The sequence below is a fragment of the Salvelinus alpinus genome, chromosome 4 (assembly GCF_045679555.1).
Source record: "Salvelinus alpinus chromosome 4, SLU_Salpinus.1, whole genome shotgun sequence".
Classification (NCBI taxonomy): Eukaryota; Metazoa; Chordata; class Actinopteri; order Salmoniformes; family Salmonidae; genus Salvelinus; species Salvelinus alpinus.
In genome coordinates, this window is record NC_092089.1 from 48,458,428 (window position 1) to 48,485,734 (window position 27,307).

A 27,307-nucleotide genomic window follows, 5' to 3' on the forward strand; every position below is an offset into this window, starting at 1 on the left:
AGGGAGGGAGTAGCAGAGAAGGCAGATGCCATAGGAGAGGAGTACTTGCTGGTTCCTATCTGCTGGGCATTAGAGTGCTTCACTGGGTGCATATCAACTGATAAGGTAGGAGCCATACTAAATGTATGGGACTTGTGTTCTTATGTTTGCTTTTAGCTTTAGGTTACTAATCTCGATTTTATTGCAATTAAGTTAATGGACTTTTATTGATTTTGATTACTATTGTTAATTGCATCAGTCTGTTCAGGGCTGTAATACCTATTGAGAGCAATAAGGGTATTCTTGCGTAATCCTACTTTATTTGATAGTCGGCTGAAACGCTTCCATTGTATTCTATTGTGTTTGCCTTTAATACCTCACATGCTCTGTAGTGCATGCTCTGTATCAGGGTACCATTACAATTCATTGGTTATCACAAACGAGTTCACAAGGTATGGTTTGCGAGTTCAGCCTCGTGTCTCAAGTGTTTTAGCACATGGTTGTTGGCAGTCACGTTCAGGCTTTGGTGACAGGATGAGTGTGGCATTGTGAGAGTGAGTTGGTGACCTTTTATAACATAAGAGTTGTTTTCATGTGAAAGCTGTAGAGGTTTGGTACCAGTAAGGCTTTAGAAGCCTTGGTATAGCAACAGAGCTTCTCTCCTCATCCGTGGTATTTTTTTAAGGCTGAAAACAATATGACTCACACCAATTCATTAATGCTAAGGGGTGTACAGTATGTTGTCTTGGGTCTATATGCAGCAGTGTAACAGAACATCTAGGATAGTTAGATGGGTATGAGTGCTGTTTCTTATCCCAACAAAGTTTTGTTCTCTTATTCTGTTCTTATTCGAGAGGGTGATCCCATTTGAGCTTTTAGATAATATGATGAGGTGCCTCAGGAGAAGGGTCCATTGGGACAATCAGTTTAAACAAATACAATTCAGTTGATCTTGGCATTATATCTCAGTATAGTTTACTTAATTCCCAAGATAAAGCCAGAATTGGGTATGAGGCAAAGTGGGGCACAGATTGGGGAACAAATATGCCTTGGGGAGTAAATCCTCCGTTCCACAGGGACACAAGCCAGTAGTGACAGTGGGTGTACAACAGACACATCCAATAATCTAGTGACCTGATTCCTTTGGACCCAACAATGGCTGGAACAGATGGACGTAATGACAACATGTTCCTTTCTATGTCATCATAATGTCATGAGACTTCAATGATGGCAGAATGTAGCGGAAGATTCCAGACCTGGGTTCAAATACTATTTGAAATCTTTCAAATACTTTGAGTGTTTCCTCAAGCCTGCATAAAGTGCCAGATGGGGTTTGTATTGTTTTGATTATTCTATTGATCCATTAAGCCAGGCAACTTCAATAAAGCACCAGATAAAGTATTTGATTTCAAACAGTTTTTGAACCCAGGTCTGGAATGTATCAAGATAGCAAGCTAGTAGTGTCAGAAGATGATGAGAAATGTTAATCAAAGAGAGAGAAAATAATGAGTTTACAGTTCTTAAAAACAGAAAGAAATGTATGAGTGAGAGTAGTACCCTCAGAGCTTAAGTATCTGACCGTTGTTCTGTTATAATCTCCACCCGACACAGCCAGAAGAGGGCTGGCCACCCCTCAGAGCCTGGTTCCTCTCTAGGTTTCTTCCTAGGTTCCTGCCTTTCTAGGGAGTTTTTCCTATCCACCGTGCTTCTACATCTGCCTTTTGGGGTTTTAGGCTGGGTTTCTGTATAGCACTTTGTGACATCGGCTGATGTAAAAAGGGCTTTATAAATACATTTGATTGATTGATGTCTCTACTGACACCCTGTGTCTGTGTACCAATAACATTTAAAAAAAATGTAACCTTTATTTAAGTAGGAAATTCTTATTTACAATGACAGCTTAATTGTAAAGCCCCCCCGGCCAAACCCTCCCCTAACCCGGACGACGCTGGGCCAATTGTGCGCCGCCCTATGGGACTTCCGATCACGGCCGGTTGTGGTACAGCCCGGGATCCAACCCACATCTTTAGTGACGCCTCCAGCACTGTTAGACTGCTGCTCCACTTGGGAGGTCACAAATGACAACCATGCATCTCTCCTGTCCAACAAAGATGGATGGGTAGGTATGAATCCTTTCTCAGTGTGTGCTCTGCCCTCTCACCTTCTCTCCCTGGCCTGGCCATCTCTGTCCAGCAAGAGCCCAAACCCCCCAAACACGCATACATCATACACTACAAACAGGGGGATAGTGTGTGTGTGTGTGTGTGTGTGAGAGAGAGAGTAAATGTGTGTGTGAGAGAGAGTAAGTGTGTGTGTGTGTGTGTGTGTGTGTGTGTGTGTGTGTGTGTGTGTGTGTGTGTGTGTGTGTGTGTGTGTGTGTGTGTGTGTGTGTGAGAGAGAGAGAGAAAGAAAGAAAGAGAGAGTGTGTGTGTGTGTGAGAGAGAGATAGAGAGTGTGTGTGAGAGTAAGTAAGTGTGTGTGTGTGTGAGAGAGTAAGTGGGTAAGTGTGTGTTTGGCGATGGTAGTGGGTGATGATGGTGGTGGGTGATGATGGTGAACTAGAAGAAGCAGAAGAAGAAACATGATTCACTTGAATGCTGCCATGACCAAACAATGGAAGACTAATGTGAGAAATCGTAGAACAAGAAGGGCGATGGGTCGAATTAGCTAATGCCACCAGAAGAGAGAAAAATCCAACAAGAGAGAGAGAGAGAGAGGAGCGAGAGCAGAGAGAAAAGACGATTGTTGTGATTAAAAGACAATTATCTGTGCACATCGACTTCCCAGTGTTGTGCGGTGTCAGGCTCGAGCTGTGCTGTTCTTTTCTCCCAGCAGGACCTGGGAGACAATGGCTACTGTGTCAGGACAGGAAGGGGTGGTAGCAGGGTGGGTTGAAGGGGTGGAGGTTGTGGAGGAGTCTTGGGTGGAGAGAGGTTCAGTCAAGGGGCGCAGGGAGCAGCTCCCCTCACCATTGTGTTTTCATGCTCTATTTTCTAAGGTCTGAGCAATATAGTGTACACTGAGTCTGAAAAACATTAGGAACACCTGCTCTTTCTATGACATAGACTGACCAGGTAAATCCAGGAGAAAGCTATGATCCCTTATTGATGTCACTTGTTAAATCCACTTCAATCAGTGTAGATGAAGGGGAGGAGACAGGTTAAAGAAGGATTTTTAAGCCTTGTCACATTGAGACGTTTGTGTATGTGTGCCATTCAAAGGGTGAATGGGCAAAACAAAAAAAATTAAGTGTCTTTGAACGGGGTATGGTAGTAAGTACCAGTCGCTGTGGTTTGTGTCAAGAACTGCAACGCTGCTGGGTTTTTCAACCTCAACAGTTTGTGTATATCAAGAATGGTCCACCACCCAAAGGACATCAGCCAACTTGACACAACTGTGGGAAGCATTGGAGTCAACATGGGCCAGCATCCCTGTGGAATGCTTTCGACACCTCGTAGAGTCCATTCCCCGACGAATTGAGGCTGTTCTGAAGGCAAAACTGTGTGCAACTCAATATTAGGAAGGTGTGCCTAATATTGTATACACTCAGTGTATATCGCAATATCATAATTCATATTGCAGTATTATTATCAGGATGTGGATATATGCCATGTGCATATGATTGGTTTTCAGCGTTTAACCATATTTAGACCTTTCCTCTGGCCCTCAAAACATTTGTGAATGTTCTCATACTGCAGTTACAGTCACTGTAGTCAATGGGTCATGTTCAGAGGGCTCCAAATGTATCAAACATTTTCAGATGTGCCACCTGAACTTACCCCAATAGATTTGTGCAATTTCTTCATTTAAGTGGTCATATCATCCGTCACATCGTTATTGTTGTAATTGTTTTTATCGTGAAATAAATGTTTGTAAATATACTGAACAACAGTATAAACGCTACAATTTCAACAATTTTACTGAGTTACAGTTCATATAAGGAAATCAGTCAATTTAAATAAATACATTCGGCCCTAATCTATGAATTTCACATGACTAGGCAGGGGCGCAGCCATGGGTGGGCCTGGGAGGCCATAGGCCCCCCCCCACTGGGGAGCCAGGACCTATGTTTTCCCCCCAAAGGGCTTTATTACAGACATAAATAGTCCTGAGTTTCATCAGTTGTCCGGGTGGCTGGTCAGTTGTCCGGGTGGCTGGTCAGTTGTCCAGATGGCTGGTCTCAGACAATTACACGCTGTCTGTGGTTGTGAGACCGGTTGGACATACTGCCAAATTCTCTAAAACGATGTTGGAGGTGGCTTATGGTAGAGAAATTAACATAAAATTATCTGGCAACAGCTCTAGTGAACATTCCTGCAGTCAGCATGCCAATTGCATGCTCTCTCAAAACTTGAGAAATCTCTGGCATTGTGTTGTCTGACAAAACTGCACATTTAGAGTGACCTTTTATTGTCGCCAGCACAAGGTTCAACTGTGTAATGATCATGCTGTTTAATCAGCTTCTTGATATGCTACACCTGTCAGGTGGATGGAATGTCTTGGCAAATCTTTTATTTTAGCTCATGAAACATGGGACCAACTTTACATGTTGCATTTATATTTTTGTTCAGTAAATATATTGCCTGACCTTCCTTTATAGTACATTTGAGTTGTCAACCTTAAATCTTGGACAAGGTCATAGAAAATAGAGCTGTAGGGAAGGATAGGGCCTCTTGAGAACTGTAAGGGAATTTTTGACAATGCATTCATGGTTTATGATCTGGTCACAAAGGAAGTGATGCAGTTTGAGGTCACATGCTCCTCACTGTGCCCTCAAAACCAGTTCAGTATGGTTCAGCTACAGGAGAAGTTTAGTAACTTTCATTATTTTCAATATCCAGCCGTTTAGAAGATTGTGGTGGCAAATGTATTGGTCAAGCCCTCTATTGGTCAGGGTAGGTGGCAGCTACAAGTACCGTAGCTATAGTTCACAAAGCTCTATAGATTACATATGGACATGAGTGGCATATACTATAATTAGCCTCTGAGAGGTCTTCTACCACAAAACAACAACCATTTCCATACAATGACATTGCTATTTTAATTCCCATCTCTATCTTAACCCTGTTTGTCTCCCTTCTCTGGCGTCCCTTCTTCCACCCCCTTTGGCGTAGTAGTGACCTCAAACAAGGACATTGCACTCCATCAATCCAAAACAAACGAATATGCTCGGACCCATCCAATGTTAAACTAATGGCTGTGTTGGATGGAAAGGGTCTTGGAGCTCAAAGTCTCACCCACATGTGTTGGGATGAGTGGGAACAGTGGAGGTCATTGTGGCCAGGGCGGTGAGGGGTGTACATTTATGAATGGCTGGGCCTCGAGGCGAAGGCACGGAACAATGCTGGTACACTGAGGAGACTGATTTCCATATGGGAGAGAAGGAGGGAGGGCAGTTTATTCCTCCCCTCTTGATGGGGCATGGTACAGAGAGGGGCGAGAGGTCTCTTGATGGCAGCGTGAGCGGTGGCGTGATGGTTAGAGGTTAGTAGTACATGTGCTTGTTGTTGGGGACGGGCTTGTTGGCACTGAGGCTAGAAGCCCAAGAGAGGGAGAGAAACGCCTGTGACACTCACCTGACTGCACAGGTGAGTAAAAGCTCTGGACAATATCATTTCCATGGAGTTAGTTGGAGTTAATTGGTCCATGGAGATAGTTGGAGTCAGTTGGTCCATGGAGTTAGTTGGTTTCATGGCCAAGATTATTTACTCAGATGAATGGAAGCTATTGCTCAGTGCTTCTTGGCCTCTCTGTGTGTCATACCTTTTGTTAGAGATGTCTAGGTCAGTGGTTTTCAACCGGTGTGCAGAATGTTTTTGAAGGTGACCTGACCTGTGGAATGCACATGGAATTTTGACTTGGGAGCACCAGTGCGCTCAGCTAATACAACTAAAGACCTATTTTACCTGAGCACATGAAACAAAAATTCTGCCGTGGATTCTTGGACGCTCTTAAAGGGGTAGCTTACACTCAAGTGATTCATAATGAGTAAGGAACTATGCAAACTATTAAAATAGTTCAAATAAACCCTATTTAAAAAAAATTGTCACTGAAAATAGAAGATTTGTAGTACGGATCAGATTAGACGGAGGTCATTACCACTAAATAAATTAACAGGGAAATGTTAGGTTTTCTGTAGAAATGTTTATCACATGAAGGTGTGTTCATAAAAGTTTGGGAACTACTGGTCTAGGTGCTGACTGGATGAGTCGTTACACCTGAACGACTCTTGCTTCTCTACAGTAATATTGAAGGTATGAGGAGCAGTGTCTGTGTGATGGTTCAATGTGTCCTCATTAATACAGTCATACAGCAAATGTATTGGATTTCAGTTGTTTTTCATTTAATACTCAGCGGCATGACTTGAAATTGGTAAGACATTGAGAGTGAAACGAGAATGCTTCTCCTCTTGATTTTCATATGCGGTAAACAAAAATAGAAAATACGTCTTTCAACATGTATTCTAAGGTGAGTGTGTAAGTGAAGTGGCAAATGAGCAAGTGAGTGATTGAGTATTGTGTGAGTTTGTGTGTATCTGCATTTGTGTGTGTGTGTGTGTTTGCATTTGCGTGAGTGGGGGCTAGTGAAAGCCATGCAATAGTCACAGGACAGATTTTCCCTCGAGTACCACACAGAAATGAACAGTTCCTACATTTACCAGAGCTTTTGCCAGTGTCTCACCACAATTACTTAGAATTCTGAAAGCAGATACAACAGCAGATGAAGATTCCAAATCTAAATCCGGACGGACTGTTTTGAGCTTATTGTGCCATAAGGTCCATGTGTCCTTTCTTTGGCTCTGCGTGACCACTGATGCGAAAAAATACTTTATAGGAGTGAGGAACATGGTATTAACTGACACACTCCTTCAGTCTATATGTTGTACAAAAGGAAATAATACCAGTGTGGGAAGGTTATGCGAAGGCTAGGGATTCGGACATGGGGAAGGTTTGGGGGAGAATTGAAAATGGCTATACATATCTTTCCGCAGTAGGTCTTGGCCTCCTGCCTGTGGGGCTATGCAGGTGACTGCTCTGTTTGTCGCCCCCTACTGGGCAGGGCGGAAGAGAGAGCACTCTAATGAGCGAGGAGGCCTGTGGCTCACCATCTGCCCACTGTGCTGGGACTGCATTTGGCAGCACTTTACTGGATACTGGTCCAGAGACACACGGCTGCCAGGTAGAGGATACACACATTAGTAAACACACACAGAAATGCACTCTTGAATGCATGCAGGTGCACACACACACACACACACACACAAATGCACTCAGAAAATACAACCCCCACATGCAAATCAAATCAAATGTTATTTGTCAAATGCGCTGAATACAACCTTACAGTGAAATGCTTACTTACAAGCCCTTAACTAACAATGCAGTTTTATGAAAAATTCCTTAAAATATAAGAAATAATAGTAACAAATAATTATGAGCAGCAGTAAAATAACAATAGCGAGGCTATATACAGGGGGTACCGGTACAGAGTCAATGTGTGGGGGCACCGGTTAGTCGAGGTAATTTAGGTAATATATACATGTAGGTACAGTTATTAATGTGACCATGCTTAGATAATAACAGAGAGTAGCAGCAACGTAAAAAGAGTGGGTGGGGGGGGGGGGGGGGGGGGGGGGGGCAGTGCAAATAGTCTGGGTAGCCATTTAATTAGATGTTCAGTAGTCTTATGGGGGTAGAAGCTGTTTAGATGCCTCTTGGACCTGTACTTGGCGCTCCGGTACCACTTGCTGTGCGGTAGCAGAGAGAACAGTCTACGAGTAGGATGGTTGGAGTCTTTGACAATTTTTAGGGCCTTCCTCTGACACCGCCTGGTATAGAGGTCCTGGGAAACTTGGCCCCAGTGATGTACTGGGCCGTAAGCACACATATAGTACCAGTCAAAAGTTTGGACACACCTACTCATTCAAGGGTTTTTCTCTATTTTCTACATTGTAGAATATAAGTGAAGACATCAAAACTATGAAATAACATATGGAATCATGTAGTAACCAAAAAAGTGGTTACAAATATTTGATATTTGAGATTCTTCAAAGTAGCCACCCTTTGCCTTGATGACAGCTTTGCACAATCTTGGCATTCTCTCAACCAGCTTCACGAGGAATGTTTTTTCAACAGTCTTGAAGGAGTTCCCACAAATGCTGAGCACTTGTTGGCTGCTTTTCCTTCACTCCGCAGTCCAACTCATCCCAAACCATCTCAAGTGGGTTGAGGTCGGATGATTGTGGAGGCCAGGTCATCTGATGCAGCACTCCATCACTCTCCTTGGTCAAATAGCCCTTACACAGCCTGGAGGTGTGTTTTGTGTCATTGTCCTGTTGAAAAACAAATGATAGTCCCACTAAGCGCAAACCAGATGGGATGGAGTATTGCTGCAGAATGATGTCGTAGCCATGCTGGTTTAGTGGGGCCGGCAGGGTAGCCTAGTGGTTAGAGTGTTGGACTAGTAACCGAAAGGTTGCAAGTTCAAATCCCTGAGCTGACAAGGTACAAATCTGTCGTTCTGCCCCTGAACAAGGGGCAGTGTTCCTAGGCCATCATTGAAAATAAGAATTTGTTCTTAACTGACTTGCCTAGTTAAATAAAGGTAAAATAAAAAGTGTGCCTTGAATTCTAAATAAATCACATACTGTGTCACCAGCAAAGCACCATCACACCTCCTCCTCCATGCTTCATGGGTGAAACCACACATGCGGCGATCAGCCGTTCACCTACTCTGCGTCTCACAAAGACACGGTGGTTGAAACCAAACCTTTAGTAGTGGTTTCTTTGCAACAATTCGCCCATGAAGGTCGACTGATTCACACAGTCTCCTCTGAACAGTTGAAGTTGAGATGTGTCTGTTACTTGAACTCTGTCAAGCATTTATTTGGGCTGCAATTTCTGAGGCTGGTAACTCTAATGAACGTATCCTCTGCAGCAGATGTAACTCTGGGTCTTCCTTTCCTGTGGCGGTCCTCATGATAGCCAGTTTCATCATAGCTTTTGATGGTTTTTGCGACAGCACTTGAAGAAACGTTCAAAGTTCTTGAAATGTTCCGGATTGACTGACCTTTATGTCTTAAAGTAATGATGGACTGTCGTTTCTATTTGCTTGTTTGAGCTGTTCTTGCCATAATATGGACTTGGTCTTTTACCAAATAGGGCTATCTTCTGTATACCACCCCTACCTTGTCACAACACAACTGATTGGCTCAAACGCATTAAGAAGGAAAGAAATTCCACAAATTAACTTTTTACAAGGCACACCTGTTAATTGAAATGCATTCCAGGAGACTATCTCATGAAGCTGGTTGAGAGAATGCCAAGAATGTGCAAAGCTGTCATCAAGGCAAAGGGTTGCTACTTTGAAGATTCTCAAATATAAAATAGATTTTGATTTGTTTAACACTTTTTTGGTTACTACATGATTCCATATGTGTTATTTCATAGTTTTGATGTCGTCACTATTATTTTACAATGTAGAAAATAGTAAAAATAGTAAAAACCTAGAATTAGTCGGTGTGTCCAAACTTTTGACTGGTACTGTGCATGCACACATAGATACTGTACAGGCACTGTACATGTCACACCTACATTTTGTCATCATTTTACAGTTTGTAGTTGTGGCCTTATAAGCAGTACTCTACCTCACACAGACTGTGTCATGTGGAGTGATGGTGGAGGGGTGGGCTTCTCACAGGCAGCTACGAGTGCTGTGTGTATGGGAGGGGGAGCCGGGTGTGCTTTAAGACCATCTGCTCCTTGGAGTATTTTAGTGGGGACCAGAGCTTGTGGACCAGTGCGCGTCACAGGCGAACAGCAACGCAAGCTGTGAGCTGGCCTGTTCCGGAAAATTCCTCCAGTTTCTGCCTCACAATGGGCAGTGTTCCGCGTACAGTGTTTCCTTTATTCATATGAGCCACCAGCGAGCTTCACATACATACAGTATATGATATTAAGAATACAAAATGATCTTGGCTGAGCTGGCTCCTTCTCTTGAGGACAGTGGGGCCATTTGTTATTGGTTGATCATTTGGAGTATGGAATATGAGTCATGGTAATATGTCAAGGTGTCATGGCCTGTTTAGGCCTTACTGATTCTGTGTCGATCGTCTCATTGTTGCACTAGACGTCATGAACATAGCCTACACTAGGCCATATGCAGTGTGCACTATGATTTTCCCTTTGAAGAATAATTGTTAGAATGAAATTATAGGGATAAAGATGCCTGTGATTATTCTGCCTATTAACTACTGTGTTGGCGCTGGGATAATACAGCCCCCACAGGCTATGTGAAACACTATGAAGAACAGGAAGAGTGGTGGAGTGTACGCCTAGGGAGATTCTCAATTGATAAAAAGTACGCCCTCTCCTCGACTCCTCCGTCCTCCTCTCCTCCGTGACCTGGAAACCGATAAGTGGTGGAGGAGAGCGTCAATTCGTTAGTTGGCGAATGAGAAGTGTCCTCTCCTCGATTATCTACTTCAGCAGAGGACGCACAAGAGCGTCCCAACGGCGGCTAGCACGGAAGGGTTTTAACGTCCGCCACACCTCCTTTGAATCAGCTGTTGTTTTCTCAAAGGAGAAAAGCATGCACACATTTAAAAACGATACACCCCTTATCCTTTTACCTTTAAAATGTCTTGCACAACTAGCTACATTAGTTTTTTTTATCACTTTACACATTTATTTGGGGATTCTACCCCTAGAAATGTAATTTGCCTGATGACGCGCAAGTGGAGAAGGGGAGTGTCATTTCATACAAGCGCATTTGTTTCCAGATTCCCTGGACAGGGGAGAGGATGCAGGAGGCGAGCAAAACCAATTGAAATTCTCCCAGAGACTCCTAAAGGGGAATTTGTGTTGCAGTCATTTTTACAATGTGAATGTTTCAAGAGTGAAGGTCCACACTAAGGTCATTTAGTGTGGATGACCTTAGTGTGTACATTTCACCTACAGTATTTATCACAATACAGAACTGTGACCTGTACCAGTGTAATGTTGTTATTGCTGTATAACACACAGAAACCAACAATCATGAGTAAGAAACAACTTTATAAAAATATTTCATCAACGTGTTATTTTTGTCTCAATACCATTAACTGAAGTATAGCAGTTTGGAAATGTTGCTGTGCCAACATTGCTAACAATGACAATGCGATAGTGGTCAGATTAGCAGATGAGCATGCATACAGTCGTGGCCAAAGTTTTGAGTATGACAAAAATATTAATTTTCACAAAGTCTGCTACCTCATTTTGTATGATGGCAATTTGCATATACTCCAGAATATTATGAAGAGTATTCAGATGAATTGCAATTAATTTCAAAGTTCCTCTTTGCCATGCAAATAAACTGAATCCCCAAAAAATATTTCCACTGCATTTCAGCCCTGCCACCAAAGGACCAGCTGACATTATGTCAGTGATTCTCTCGTTAACACAGGTGTGAGTGTTGACGAGGACAAGGCTGGAGATCACTCTGTCATGCTGGTTGAGTTCGAATAACAGACTGGAAGCTTCAATAAGGAGGGTGGTGCTTAGAATCATTGTTATTCCTCTGTCAACCATGGTTACCTGAAAGGAAACACGTGCCGTCATCATTGCTTTGCACAATAAGGGCTTCACAGGCAAGGATATTGCTGCCAGTAAGATTGCACCTAAATCAACCATTTATCAGATCATCAAGAACTTCAAGGAGAGCGGTTCAATTGTTGTGAAGAAGGCTTCAGGGCGCCCAAGAAAGTCCAGCAAGCGCCAGGACCATCTCCTAAAGTTGATTCAGCTGCCGGATTCGGGCACCAACAGTATAGCGCTTGCTCAGGAATGGCAGCAGGCAGGTGTGAGTGCATCTGCACGCACAGGGAGGCGAAGACTTTTGGAGGATGGCCTGGTGTCAAGAAGGGCAGCAAAGAAGCCACTTCTCTCCAGGAAAAACATCAGGGACAGACTGATATTCTGCAAAAGGTACAGGGATTGGACTGCTGAGGACTGGGGTAAAGTAATTTCCTCTGATGAATCCCCTTTTAGATTGTTTGGGGCAAGACAAGGTGAGCGCTACCATCAGTCCTGTGTCATACCAACAGTAAAGCACCCTGACACCATTCATGTGTGGGGTTACTTCTCAGCCAAGGGAGTGGGCTCACTCACAATTTTGCCTAAGAACACAGCCATGAATAAAGAATGGTACCAACAAATCCTCCGAGAGCAACTTCTCCCAACCATCCAGGAACAGGTTGGTGACGAACAATGCATTTTCCAGCATGATGGAGCACCTTGCCATAAGGCAAAAGTGATAACTAAGTGGCTCGGATAACAAAACATCGATATTTTGGGTCCATGGCCAGGAAACTCCCCAGATCTTAATCCCATTGAGAACTTGTGGTCAATCCTCAAGAGGCGGGTGGACAAACAAAACCCCACAAATTCTGACAAACTCCAAGCAATGATTATGCAAGAATGGGCTGCCATCAGTCAGGATGCGGCCCAGAAGTTAATTGACAGCATGCCAGGGCGGATTGCAAGGGTCTTGAAAAAGAAGGGTCAACACTGCAAATATTGACTCTTTGCATCAACTTCATGTAATTGTCAATAAAAACCTTTGACACTTATGAAATGCTTGTAATTATACTTCAGTATTCCATAGTAACATCTGACAAAAATATCTAAAGACACTGAAGCAGCAAACTTTGTGGAAATTAATATTTGTGTCATTCTCAAAACTTTTGGCCGCGACTGTATACTCTCAGCTCTGTAAATGTTTGACATGACTTAGGAGGAAATCTCCCCCAAGTGGACACGTACATACACACGCACAGGCACACACACACACACAATGACCATGGCGCAGGGAAACACTGCTTTGTCCCAACGGAACGACACTGCGTGGAGGAGGATGAGGGGATGGGGGAAGGAGAGAGGCGGGGAGGAAGGTCACATAGCTGTTGTGTCGCTGTTACGACCACAGTGAGAAGTGTGTTGGCACGCCGTGTGCCTCGTGTGTAGGGGGCTGTGGCATGCTGCACATTCGTTTGTACAGCCTCCAGTCTGTGAATGAGGTATTCACTCTGACTCTACCACCCTTCCCCCACCCAGGCCTACTCAGCCCATCCTCAAGTGTGTTTGTGTAGGGATTCCCTTGAAACCATCCATGGCTTGGTGGATGTCATCATTTGGCCTATAGCTTAATGGCTCATGGAGACAGTGACTCGCGCCACTTAAACTGTCATAACCGTTCCGCCTTGAAATAGAAGTATTCTTTGTTGCGTTGATATGTAAAGTAGGGGGTCCTTCTAGTTGCTTGCTGGACCACATTGTCATCCCACATCCACAAACATACCTTATGTAGGAAGATATTTGGTGTGTGGTGAGTCCAAGGGAATGCTCCAAAAATTTTACAACACCAAAATTCTTATTTTTTTCTAATAAAATAAGAACCATTGTTGTTCGTTTCTAGATCATAATCCCAGGTTTGCATCTTTTGGCTTAGTTTTTAAAATATTTACTCATTTTGGTTGCAAACGGTAGTCAACGTGGGCACCGTACAATAACTAAAGCCTGGGGATGTATGATTCCAATGGAACTGTTTGGAAATTGAGAATATTCTCATCTGTATGGGTCTAAACCCAGCCATACTTATCTAGTCATACTCACTAGTCATAGTGATATTATGACTCAACTTACATTCACCCTGAGGTCCTGGCTCTTTGTGGATACCTTAGGTCCTAGCAGGGAAGTTATCTAATGCTAGCAGGGTTAATTTGACCTGGTTGTGAGAGTCAAAAGCCTGGTCCATGGTTTGAGACAGAGAGACAGGCAATAGCAGAGAGGGCGATAGATGAGAGGAATGCGTGGAGTGGGCCTAGGAAAAGGCAGAGAAATGTTTGAATTCATATTCAAAACTACCCACCACACACATTCACCACAGCCTGCAGCTCACACAGTCTCTCTTCCCCTCTTCTCTCTCTCTCTCTCTCTCTCTCTCTCTCTCTCTCTCTCTCTCTCTCTCTCTCTCTCTCTCTCTCTCTCTCTCTCTCTCTCTCTCTCTCTCTCTCTCTCTCTCTCTCTCTCTCTCTCTCTCTCTCTCTCTCTCTCTCTCTCTCTCTCTCTCTCTCTCTCTCTCTCTCTCTCTCTCTCTCTCTCTCTCTCTCTGCCTCTGTCCCTCTGCCTCTGTCCCTCTTTCTCTCCTCGTCCCCTGTCCTAGAATCCATAGAACCCGGCAGACAGGATTTTTCAACCTTGTGGAGACCCACAAGGGAACCACACGCTCGGGGAGAACGTAGAACCGAGGGAAGGAACCGAGAGGGAGCCGGAGCCTGGTGCTGAAGCTGGTATGAGGCAAGTGGTCTGTGGCTGGTCTCTGTGCTGGCCGTTTGTCTGCCAATCAATGGCTCTCGTTGTTGTTGCTGGTGGTGTCAGTGCCCTGCTCTCCGGGCTATTCTGTTCCTCCTGACATGGCTGATGTGTTGAGTCTCAGCTCAGACACAGTCCCTCTCTTGGGGTTTTGTCTAATGCAGATGGTACAGCTTGACGCAATGTTTTAGAAATGTTTTATGATTGCCATAACCTAGAGCCTCATGGTTTGGTTTAAAGGGGTCCAAGTCAACAAGTCAATCTGTATGTGGACCGTACATTTTACTTTGGATTTGTGTGTGTGTGTGTGTGTGTGTGTGTGTGTGTGTGTGTGTGTGTGTGTGTGTGTGTGTGTGTGTGTGTGTGTGTGTGTGTGTGTGTGTGTGTGTGTGTGTGTGTGTGTGTGTGTGTGTGTGTGTGTGTGTGTGTGTGTGTGTGTGTATAAGTGTTATGACACAGTTTGGAAATACGCACGAGCATGCTGTTTGTGTGCGTACAATCGCTTGTTTGAGAACGGGATGTTTGTGTCCCTCAGCCCAGAATACCCTCTCCCTGTTGTTGCCAAACTCCATAAAACCAACAGAATTTGCCCTTATTTTCCGTAGGAACACAGCTTATCAGCCTATAGACTGTCTGGGGACGTAGTGATGTGTTAATCATGGAGCTCTCCAACACAATCCACTCTTAGGCCCACCATCTGCAGCCACCGGCTGCTCGGAGGGAGGCTAAAGACAAGTCGTTGCCTCCATAGCATCATGGATGACATACAGGGGGAGACACAGACTGGTAGATACAGACTAAATGGTCCAAACAACCAACGGACCAAATTATGATGGTTGACGCCATGATGTGATGTAGTGGATAGGGGCCTAGGGACTAGGGTAGTGAGTCATGGTTCTGATCAGGGCCCAACAGTGACTGTCTGTCAAAGACCTGGGACTTACATATAAATAGCCTTAATGAGTGACTCTACTAGCACTCACACTACGGCGCCCGAACAGGTGCCTTCTGAGTGAGAACGCGAGAGAGAAAGAGAGAGTGTGCATCACCATGTCTATGTGCCAGTGCCTGTGAAGAACCTGAAGAGTCCGTCTCAAGCAGCAGGGCTGATGTCATCGCCTGATGCTCATGTCAATTGTTGTGTGTGTTTTTGTTTTTTTTTCTTTTTACAGAGAAGATAAGGGAGAGGGCTGTTGAGGTGTCTGGGTGTGATTGGGCGCCCTCTAGTGAACATTACTACGACTACTACTGCGACCACCAAGCTGAGGAATCATTTTCTGTCTTGGCTACTTTTCGCCCATTGAGCAATTCAAGGTAATAGTCAGTAATGTCAACCGTCTTTTTACACACAATCATATTGACTTTTGCCATTGTTACCTGAGATAAAAGCAACATAGGCTAATTAGAATATGTAAAAAAAATTGTATCATTTAACTATTGCATTTATATGTCACCACTACTGACATCAGTTATATGTCACTATATTGGCATATTCAATATATATCACATAGCATTGGGCTCCATTGGTCCAGAACAGAATGGTAAAGGGTGAAGTTGTGGATGTGTAATTGAGGTCCAATGTCTGTTGCAGAGGTCTCCGGTTCAGGGTTAAATAGACACCATGTGGTGTTTGGAGCTGCTTCTGCCAGTGTTGCTAATCATCAAAGGTAAAACTCTTATGTTTCTCATTCCCTATTCAGTGTGAATAACTACTCGATTACACCACAATAACTGGGGAAATTCATTTCAAGACTACAAATGTAATAGAAACAAAGTAATCTAGATACAGTTGAAGTCGGAAGTTTACATACAGTTGAAGTCGGAAGTTTACATACACCTTAGCCAAATGCATTTAAACTCAGTCTTTCACAATTCCTGACATTTAATCCTAGTAAACATTCCCTGTCTTAGGTCAGTTAGGATCACCACTTTATTTTAAGATTGTGAAATGTCAGAATAAAAGCAGAGAGAATGATTTATTTCAGCTTTTATTTCTTTCATCACATTCCCAGTGGGTCAGAAGTTTACATACACTCAATTAGTATTTGGTAGCATTGCCTTTAAATTGTTTAACTTGGGTCAAACATTTAGGGTAGCCTTCCACAAGCTTCCCACAATAAGTTGGGTGAATTTTGGCCCATTCCTCCTGACAGAGCTGGTGCAACTGAGTCTGGTTGTAGTCCTCATTGCTCGCACACGCTTTTTCAGTTCTGCCCACACATTTTCTACAGGATTGAGGTCAGGGCTTTGTGATGGCCACTCCAATACCTTGACTTTGTTGTCCTTAAGCCATTTTGCCACAACTTTGGAAGTATGCTTGGGGTCATTGTCCATTTGGAAGCCCCGTTTGCGACCAAGCTTTAACTTCCTGACTGATGTCTTGAGATGTTGCTTCAATATATCCACATCATTTTCCATGATGCCATCTATTTTGTGAAGTGCACCAGTCCCTCCTGCAGGAAAGCACCCCCACAACATGATGCTGCCACCCCCGTGCTTCACAGTTGGGATGGTGTTCTTTGGCTTGCAAGCCTCCCCCTTTTTCCTCCAAACATAATGATGGTCATTATGGCCAAACAGTTCTATTTTTGTTTCATCAGACCAGAGGACATTTCTCCAAAAAGTACGATCTTTGTCCCCATGTGCAGTTGCAAACCGTAGTCTGGCTTTTTTATGGTGGTTTTGGAGCAGTGGCTTCTTCCTTGCTGAGCGACCTTTCAGGTTATGTTGATATAGGACTCGTTTTACTGTGGATATAGATACTTTTGTACCTGTTTCCTCCAGCATCTTCACAAGGTCCGTTGCTGTTGTCCTGGGATTGATTTGCACTTTTCGCACCAAAGTACGTTCATCTCTAGGAGACAGAACTAGTCTCCTTCCTGAGCAGTATGACGACTGCCTGGTCCCATTGGTGTTTATACTTGTGTACTATTGTTTGTACAGATGAACGTGGTTCCTTCAGGCATTTGGAAATTGCTCCCAACGATGAACCAGACTTGTGGAGGTCTAAAAAACAATCTGAGTTCTTGGCTGATTTCTTTTGATTTTCCCGTGATGTAAAGCAAAGAGGCACTGAGTTTGAAGGTAGGCCTTGAAATACATCCACAGGTACACCTCCAATTGACTCAAATGATGTCAGTTAGCCTATCAGAAGCTTCTAAAGCCATGACATCATTTTCTGGAATTTTCCAAGCAGTTTGAAGGCACAGTCAGTGTATGTAAACTTCTGACCCACTGGAATTGTGATACAGTGAATGATAAGTGAAATAAGCTGTCTGTAAACAATTGTTGGGAAAAATGACTTGTGTCATGAACACAGTACATGTCCTAACCGACTTGCCAAAACTATAGTTTGTTAACAAGACATTGGTGGAGTGGTTGAAAAACTAGCTTTAATGACTCCAACATAAGTGTATGTAAACTTCCGACTTCAACTGTATGCAATTGCACTGTAAAACCGATTTGGTGGTTTTACTGTATTGACCCAGTTGACTTTTAGAGTGTGTCAAACTTACAGCAAACAATACTAAAACATAAGGGTACAGAGTAGACACAGGGTCCTGCCACACATGGCAGCAGGGAATCAGCCTACTGTTCCAGTGCTCTCTGATGACTGGCTGGCGCCCAACTTGACTCAAACTTGTCCCTCTCACTTAAACAGTGGTGCCAGTGGTGCCGTATGCTTCCTCCACATAGGGTCACTGTTCTTACCATCTCAACCAGGGAGAACATCATGATATCATCCTCTGTTCTCTCTATCTGTTCATCTTTTCTCAGTGATTCCATTTGAAACTGTGGATGTATTGTAGATTGATTGGTCATTGATTCAGTATACAGTTTCGCTCTCAATATTCCCATTTCCAATCTTCGTCCCATATCCCCTCTTCCCTCCCTCAGATGTCAGTGGCCAGTGGAACGTATGGATACCCAGGGACATCTCGGCCATGACCAACTCCTGCGTGGTCATCCCCTGCACATTCATGTACCCGTCTGGTATCAGGCCGTACCGCGGCACCCACGGCATCTGGTACTTTGGTCAGCCCTACCCCCAGCTCTTCCCACCTGTGGTGATCAAGACGCGCACAGAAATCGTACATGAAAGTTACAAAGGGCGTACCAAGCTCATTGGGGACCTGCAACAGAGAAACTGCACCCTGCTTATCAGTAATATAGGTACAGAGCACTCAGGGAGGTACTACTTCCGTGCCGACCTGGGCGGTGCAAACATCTACACCTACCCAGACTTCTCTGAGCTCAAGGTGCTGGGTAAGCCTGCTGAGAGACCCTGAGAGGTTATGTTTACAATTGTTTACAATTGAATGTGTCACATTTATGGGCTGGATTGCCCTTGCCTGGTACCATATCTGTTTGTGCTGTCTTGCCAACGACTGTGGACACTGTTTGGCATGACAAGGCATGACAATGACAGTAGGAGTCGGCAAGCCCAAATATATCTGGGACCAGGCTAGGATTGCCCTAGCTGGGATTATAATTAATATAGTCTTAATGAGAATGGGTAAATATTGTGAATTGGTGAATCTTCACTCGTTCGCTTATGTCGTCTCTGTCCCCCAGACCAGCCCAACATTGACATCCCTGAGGAGATAGTCGCTGACGAGAATCTGGAGTTGACGTGCTATGCTCCAGACAACTGTCCAGAGAATAGCCCAGAGATCCAATGGATGTACACAGATTACCTGCCTGAACCCGAGTATACCTCAGACTACGTGGAAGAGAGCAACACAGCCGTGCTGTCCAGCACGCTCATCTTCACCCCCAGGCCCATACACAACGGTCAGCTGCTGGGCTGCAGGGTCTACTATCCCAACACCACCCTGGTCTACGAGAGACTCATCTCTCTGGATGTCAAGTGTAAGTGACCAACTGACTGTTGTCACCGAACCTGTAGCTTTGAATCCTCAAATTCTGTGAGAAGCGTGTCATTGGGACACAACAGGGCACACATTATGTAATGTGGGGGATTATATTAATATCGGAAAACTAATCTTGCCGACTACGCCAAATGTAAATGAGCAGTGTTACACATATTTCTGATATACACATTGTAGAACCATTGTCAATATCTACAGTCATCCATTATTCTTCATCTAAAGTAGAAGGATAGTAACATGATTTAGAAATATATTGCATGATTGTGACATGGTACGCTTTGGGTATGTTAGCCTGGCATCCAAACCTGTTTTTCTACATTTCACCTTTTGTTTTTCTTTGAAACAATGTTGAGTGCAGTGTTGGGTCGGGTTTAACCAGGTTATACACTTGTCACTTTTACAAGTCTAACCCCACCTTCCCCTTCCTCTCACCCCAGATGCCCCTCGCTCGGTGTGGGTGAACGTGTCTGCGGAGGTGATGGAGGGCAGCTCGGTAACGCTGCACTGCGAGGTGGACAGTAACCCTCCTCCCAGGATCTCCTGGCTGTTTGGGGACCAGGAGCTGCGGTGGGACACGGCTTCCAACACCTCGCTCTCCCTGGAGGACTTAACCCCCTCTGAGGAGGGCATCTACACCTGTGTGGGGGAAAATGTCTATGGCGTCATGAACGCATCCATGTACCTGGCCGTCTTGTGTAAGTGTCATTGTGCAACATGGTGTTTCTGGAATAATCAAAAATAGTTACATTTAACCATTGTAGTTATACAGTATGTCAACCAAGCTGACATTTTAGTTTATGTCATTTGCAGTGAGATATGTGACCGACCGAAAAGTAAAGACTCAGAGCTAGAAAATAGTATATCACACACTGCAGATGAGGAACAATGGGAAAGTAATTCTGCTTTAAAAGTTGATAAACTTGTAACCCCACTTTTAAGAAAATGACACTTGAATGTTTTGGTAGACCTACTGGAGAGCTCTTCTTTGTCTACACTCATTAAGCATTGTTCACACCCTCTTAAGACATAGCCCCACCCATCTCTTTAAGGATTCACATGTGAGGCAATGTGCTAAACAGTGAGTATGGTCATGTACTAAACAAGATTTCAAGACTAAAGGCTGGTCTATCAACATGTCTGTAAACAGTTATCAATTAATTATTCCAGGAAAATAAACTCACAACAAGATCATTATTTACAAGTTAACGGGTTCGCTAATTACAGAAAATAGCTTGTGGTTGTGAGTGTAAAAGCAGGGCATTCTACCAGAGAATTTTAGAACTTGGACACTGTCTCGTTGGTCTAACGTTATATCTGACTTTGGTGCAGTTCATGCTGTTCTTCACCTTACAGTCTCTGGTAAACACACACTTTATCAAATAAAATCAAAGTAAATCAAAGGATACAGAAGGTGTAAACTGTACAGTGAAATGGTTACTTGCATAGTGGAGTCTTTTGTTTAGACATGTAGATAACTAGCTAGCTAGCTAAACAATGAAACATTATCCCAACTCATAGCATTAGTACCCTGCATGAATCTACAGGTAGCTAAACTAGCAAATGGCTCTGAGATACGAATAATATTACTACACAGCTAACAGTGCGCTTTAACTTGCAATGAAAACGACTTTCTGACAAAATTAGAAATGTATAATATCTGAAAATGTAGCTAGCTATACTCTCTTACCTGTATACAGTACATGGATGAACGCTTCTCCCTCTCTGTCACGGATGACATGGTTGCCCTTAGTTTTGAAGATGTAATCCAGAGACAGGTGTTTTACACAACAGACTTCTGTGTTTTCTTTTTGACTCCCTCCGCATTTGCTATCAAACGCCTGAATGTTCTCCATCTCCTTAGCTATCATACTCTGCTTCCACTGGGAATTCCACTGATTTCAAAACTCAGTCCTCCAGAAAGTGGAAAACTATCTTTCCCCAAAAAATCTGCGTAAAAAAGGATTACCTAGACATACTGAGCAGCTCATTATAGACAGAAGCATGCTATATGGCAGACCAATCCGAACTCATCTCTCGGCATGTCCAGCCCATCCATTATCTCAGCCTGTCCAGCCCATCCATTATCTCAGCCAATCATGGCTAGTGGGAAGGTTCCTGACTTTATCCGTGGCTAAACCAACTAGGCTCGTAATTTAACAATTGTATTCATATTTACAGATGGCATACATGTTTGTTATTAAGGCACATGAAAGTTCACATGATCCAGAAGGCATTTCTACCCCAAAACTTATTTTGATGAAAAAAATGAAATGTTTGCAGTCAAAGGCCTCTCCTGTGAAGTAGTGACACGCAATATATATAACGATGTATTAGTCATGTGATAAACCTGGCCCATAGCTTCTTGCTCTTGTTTATACACAGTAAAACATTCTAACTCCTTTCTTTCTCCTCATATAACTCTACCTTTCATCCCCTCTCTATCCTCCCTGCAGACCCTCCCAGTGAGCCAGTGGTAAACGGCTCCCTGACCATTTTGGAAGGTTCCTCCATCTCCCTGCAATGTAGCACCAAAGGCAATCCCGCACCCACCCTCACCTGGGTGAAGGACGGGGAGCTGGTGGGCACCATCACGGCCGAGGAGGTGTCTGTGCTGGAGCTTCTGGAGCTCACCCCTCAGGGAGACGGACAGTACCGCTGCCTGGCAGAGAACGAACACGGACGAGCCAGCAGCTCCCTCAACATCACTGTGGAATGTGAGTGGGTCATCATGTCATGTGGAATCATAACATATGGTATCATATCGTATTGTACCACCTACATTACACCACGCTACACCATGCCATCCCACTCTACATGTCAGTCATACCCCTACCTCCACCCTCTCTTTAGATGCCCCTGTCCTTCTGGAAGAGTCCAAGTGCACGGTGGTGAGGGAGGGAGTCCAGTGTGTTTGCATGGCTACGGGTAACCCTGAGCCCATCATCGAGTTCTACCTCCCCGACAAGAACATCACCATCAACGACACGGACGGCCGCTACAACTACTACACGCACACGGACGGCCACACGTCCACGGGCATGATAAAACTACGGGAGAAGGGTGAGCGCTTGGGCAACGGTGCTGTCAATGTGCACTGCAGCATTAGCAACATATACGGGTCGGAGAGCTTTCATCTGGAGTTACAGCAGGAGAGTGAGTACACAAGTTCAAGTTTATGGTTAAACACAGAAACAAATCCATACAATTAAAATGCTATACGTTGTATAGCCAAGCATACATGAGCGATTGAACTGAAATGAGAAGTGTAGTAACTTTATATGATATCTAGATTGACTGTATAAGTAAGAGCATAAACTGGCTACCCCATTGGCTTGGTATGGCAATGGCATTATCATGAATGTAAATAAGTTATAGTACCAGGACCTAGCTAAACAGTATTTTATGTTTCTACACTGTCTTCAATATGATGTTCTTGTCCGATGTTAGAGAAGTACATGATGGCAGTGATCGTTGGCACCATCGGTGGAGTGGCTGTCATCGCCTTCATCATCGCAGCAGTGAGATATGTGGGCCATAACAACAAGAAGTGAGTATCCACCCTTCACTAACTGTGACAGGGGTCGATGCGAGTTACAGGTACAGGTCATTTCCTGTTTGAATTGACGATAAGGAAACACTTCAGCCTAGCCATCCATTCTAAAACACCTCTGTGTATTCATGAGTGAATGATTGATCGATGAACGGACTTGAGAATCATAGTCATAAGTTATGCTAACGCCAGAGCGAGTTCAATTAATTTGCCATCCCTAGCCCCATTTCTGAAATCCTCTGAGATGGAGATCCAAAATGGCTGCCTGGTGGAGTGGGGTTAGCAAGCCAGACTAACCGTAGCCTATAGTTTGCAGGCTCAATTCCCTGCTTTGATACTGCTTTGTACCCTTGACCTGCTATGCTAAAAATACAGCCACGGTAGCCTACTTAACTAAGGTGCTTCAGCATTATACCAATACATCACATTCCGACAAAAGCTTTTACTGAAAGTCGCTCCAAGAGAGGGTGTCGGCTCAACCGCAACTAAACCCATGAAACAATAACCACAACCATGAACGTCGACCACAACCATGAACCATAGGCCTGTAGATTATTAACTGCGTTGGGAAACAGGCCCTTGTTTTAAAATGGATGCCCAGGCTTGGAGTGTCGCCCTGAGTTATTGGCCATGAGACCGAGTCTGATCTTGTAACTCCACCCCCCAGAGAGAATGGCAACCCTGGGCAGGACCTGGTCTCTAAACTGGAGAACCCAGCGCTGTACTACAGCACAGTCAAGAAGGACAAACAATGTCTGAGGAAGAAAGTGGTGAGACATGTTGATGATGATGATGACTATAATGATGATAATGACCATTCTCAGATCTGTCTTAAACGGGAGAATGATAGCTTACCCGTTGCTGATACTGAAACTATACTATACCCGTTCAATTCATGTCCTATTTTTGATGTAAAGTCTGGTTCATTCCGTGGAGATACTCATAAATAATCAAAAACCTATATGACCTCTTATGTTAAAGAGAAAATGTAAACTTCCCCAGCCAATTACTGGCCTAGCCTGAGATTCCCAGTACCACTATAGCTATCTATCACAGTACCACTGGTGTAGCTGCGACCATAGCCTCTCCAAACCACTGTTTTCTGCTTCATCGCTTCTCTGCGTTCTTCTGTCTCTGTTTTCTCTTCCCTTACTCTTGCACAGCTTAAGACAGAGCTTCTGGGCTCAAAGTTTAACTCCATTCTAGAGGAGAGCACGGTAAGGTTCCTAAACAACCCAGCCAAGTCCCAGTGGTAGACAGCATCCCTCACACATCACAGACAGCAAAATTATACGATGGCCCAAATTTGGCTCTAATCTAAAATATTACGACTTACCATTTTACCCAGTTAACCACTTGGTGTGGTTGGTGTTACGGTCCTGAAGTGGATCTGTAGCATGAAATGTCCAGACCTTGCCTGGCAATGTGGCCCACATTCAGACCAAAAGTAACTATGGGAAGTTGTTAGGGCCACATAACTCAAGCCAGAGATGGCCCATAAGCAAAGTGCCAACCCTCCCCCAGTTCGCATCTCCTACATTCGGACCAGATCTGGGCCATATGACTCATTGTGGTGCCAGAACTGAGCCACATTGTATGTGTCACAAAACAACCAGATCTGGCCCACAGTCGTCTGCTGTCTGAGATCAGCTTCCATGTGCTGTATTGCCTTTGATTTCCACGACTACTGTTGCACGGCTGCCTCGATACTAACAGGATATGCTAAACCGCCTCAATCTCCTTGTTTTACGCCTCTGCTCACCAATAACTACAAACCCTCCTTTCTCCTCTCTCAATGTCTGTCATGTTATCCCTTTATACTCTGAATGTTCTGAGGTGTCAATGGCATTGGTGGCACTGTGCTGATATAACCTGTGATTCTGAATGGGCCTTCTCTCTTTCCGTACCTTCAACAGGGAGAAGACGGGGATTATCAACCTGTGGGCTCTATGGCAGACCTGGAGAGGCAAGAGCTGAACTACGCCGCCCTGCAGTTTCTGGGGGGGCGCTCCAGGGATGGGGGGGCCTCAGGGAGGGGGGATGACGGCAGCGACTACACCGAGATCAAGGCCAAATGAATCGCGATCCTTCCGTGACCCATCGTCACCGCGGGACACAGTGGCAGCCATGTTGTTGCCCCCCTCCTCACGTCATTCACCCCCTCTTCAAACTTCTTCCCCCCTCCCCCGTAGACACCATCACCAACCTTCACCATCACACCAAGAACCCCCATCATCTCCACCCGTCCCTGAATCATCTCAAATGACGTCCCCGTTAGTCGACCCCCAAGCCTCCAGGGGGAACCCCAGTTACATCTCGCCACCCAGGACTGCTGGTAGCTACTTGCAGGGTCAGAACACGGCCCAGTGGACAATGTAAAATGATCTTTGTATTATCAGCAGCTGTCGGTCTCCCAGCTCTTACTCTATTGTTCATAGTCAAACAATTCCCTCACAACAGGTGCAATGTGTTAGTTACTGTACTGTACTCATCTAGATTCAATGTTGCTATTTCCATCTCTACACCGTTAATTGTTGGCATTGCTTTTCTGGGGCTCCCCTTCTGTATGTCACCCTATATCATACTCATAGCTAGCCTGGTTAAACCAGATTGAACGCTGCGCTCACCAGTTTTCCTGTTAAACACAGCGCAATCAGTTTGGATACCAGACTAACTGTCTAGATCCGTCCATTATAGTTCTTCTCCACTGTGTCCGCTGCCAGTCGAAGTGTCAGGGAAAGGGGTGTGTTTTGTGCTTTTTCTTTTCTTATCTCTATTTCTGACCCTGGATCTGGAGGAAATGAGGGATCTCTTCTCTCTTCCTGATCCAGTGGTTGTCAACACTGACCAGTGTTCAACAAACGTCAGGCCTGGTACACATCCAATTGAAGCCAGTCATCTTCTTCTCACATATTCTGTTCCCACATATAGTTCAATAGTGATGTGTGCTGTGACTCCGTGGCTTTTGATGATGATGAGAAATTAATATTTCTTTGATTTTATATAAAGAGAGAAGATGGATACTCTTAGAGGTTTGTCGAGCCTCGAACACAAGGTTCTGCTCGTGCAAGAAGTGGCCTGATTTTTTTGTTTTTATGCATTATAAGCACTGATTGCATTGTGTTTTGCTCTTGAGGAAATATGCCGGGGTAACACAGAATGTTCTATTTATGCCGTTGCCCGTGATTCAATTACTAGTATTTTTGGACGATTTCTCTGTTTTGCTAAGGGGAAGTGTTAACTTATCCTTAAATGGGAACCAATGGGTTAGAATACATTTTTGGATCAATCTGGCATACATGACTCCACTGTAACACTCGCACAGCAGGCCAAAAATGTATCTCGTTGAGACAATGTGTGTGTGTATGTAAACAGTGCTGAAAGATCAGCGAACACTGATCACTGTGGCTGTTTCAAAAGATCACTTTACCTGAGACCGCTTCCCACAAAATGTCTTCTTCAATGGTTGTGAAGTGTGACATCGAGGAATAATCCTATAGGGTTGTATCAGATGAGACATTTGAGTGGCACATCATTGAAGCTGTTATACCAGTTGGTTGTGCTATTCAAATATAATTGATCAACTCATGTAATGTAATCTCCAAGCTCACTAATGGCAACACTAGATAACAATGACTGTTAATACAATATTAATACGCTGCATATGGATGGGTAAAAGGATACCAGAATACATTATGTAAATAAATACCCTGCATGACTATTATGCTGTCAGCCATATGTGTAAATACACTACGGTATGTACATGCTCACTTTTACAACAATGGTTTACACAGGCAAGTCGGTTACAGGTTCAGTAACACTTTAATTCTCTGTCCTAAGGGTGACATAACGCTGTCATAACATAACACATGTCATTTTCGGCCATGAAAACTGATGTCAAAATACTGACAACCCTTTACACTGTCATAACACAAATTGGTATTTATGTAAATTAGTTGGCTAGCGGTATGCTACGCCAATAAACTGACTGAAGCAAAGATTTGTGCCATGACAGTGTCAAGCTTATGTCAGTTGTCATGACTGTTAATAACATATTTTATGTAATTGCTCTGACATGGTTAAGTCACTAGACCTAATGGCAGAGCGTTCAAGATGTGTTACCCAACATTGAGACACGCCAATATGGACATCCGTTTAGTAACACTTACTGTCGTCAGTTCTCTTGAACGCCTCATGGGAGGTTTATTTCTTTCTGAACCTGGGAACAAAATGGAGAAGCGTTGTTCATGTCTTATCTAATTTGTTTGTCACATAGTGTGTTGTAAAGCAGATTTGTACTTTCTTTACTTTGTGGTGTTCATTATTATTATTGTGATGATTTTTTTTTATATCTTTGACACAATAATTCCGATCAGAATTCTGCAATCCTTCTGCAAATTAGCACTGTTATTACTTAATGACAATAAGAGCTCTGTGATGATGTTTGATCATTCTCTTTATTTTACAAGTCTGTCCCGCCTCAAGCAAAGCCATCTTTCTTTGGTTCCAAACAACAAATAAATAATGTAAACAACAGAGAA

General features: G+C 43.9%; 1 protein-coding gene across 9 annotated transcripts; it reads left to right on the forward strand.

The window, feature by feature from the left end:
• LOC139573821 (myelin-associated glycoprotein-like) lies at positions 1 to 27,307 on the forward strand. Of its 9 annotated transcripts, none has more exons than XM_071397716.1 (13): positions 1 to 105; positions 14,176 to 14,309; positions 15,497 to 15,638; positions 15,916 to 15,991; positions 18,222 to 18,590; positions 18,900 to 19,196; positions 19,654 to 19,911; positions 21,670 to 21,930; positions 22,067 to 22,369; positions 22,664 to 22,763; positions 23,434 to 23,536; positions 23,930 to 23,983; positions 24,683 to 27,307. In XM_071397716.1, exons 4-13 carry the CDS (start codon positions 15,946 to 15,948, stop codon positions 24,842 to 24,844), a joined length of 1,953 nt encoding a protein of 650 aa, XP_071253817.1. In that variant the 5' UTR covers positions 1 to 105; positions 14,176 to 14,309; positions 15,497 to 15,638; positions 15,916 to 15,945; the 3' UTR covers positions 24,845 to 27,307. The 9 variants fall into 9 exon arrangements, with proteins under 9 accessions (XP_071253817.1, XP_071253821.1, XP_071253816.1 ...); XM_071397715.1 differs by lacking the exon at positions 1 to 105 and adding an exon at positions 5,434 to 5,567; XM_071397717.1 differs by lacking the exon at positions 1 to 105 and adding an exon at positions 5,434 to 5,567 and having other exon boundaries at positions 14,176 to 14,302.

What these genes read in the sequence shown, in the direction of transcription:
- LOC139573821 (XM_071397716.1), top strand. Translation starts at nt 15,946, where the DNA reads ATGTGGTGTTTGGAGCTGCTTCTGCCAGTGTTGCTAATCATCAAAG. An exon ending in CATCTCTCTGGATGTCAAGT is followed by an intron (nt 19,197 to 19,653) that starts GTAAGTGACCAA and finishes CTCTCACCCCAG; the next exon opens with ATGCCCCTCGCTCGGTGTGG. An exon ending in GTGGGCCATAACAACAAGAA is followed by an intron (nt 22,764 to 23,433) that starts GTGAGTATCCAC and finishes TCCACCCCCCAG; the next exon opens with AGAGAATGGCAACCCTGGGC.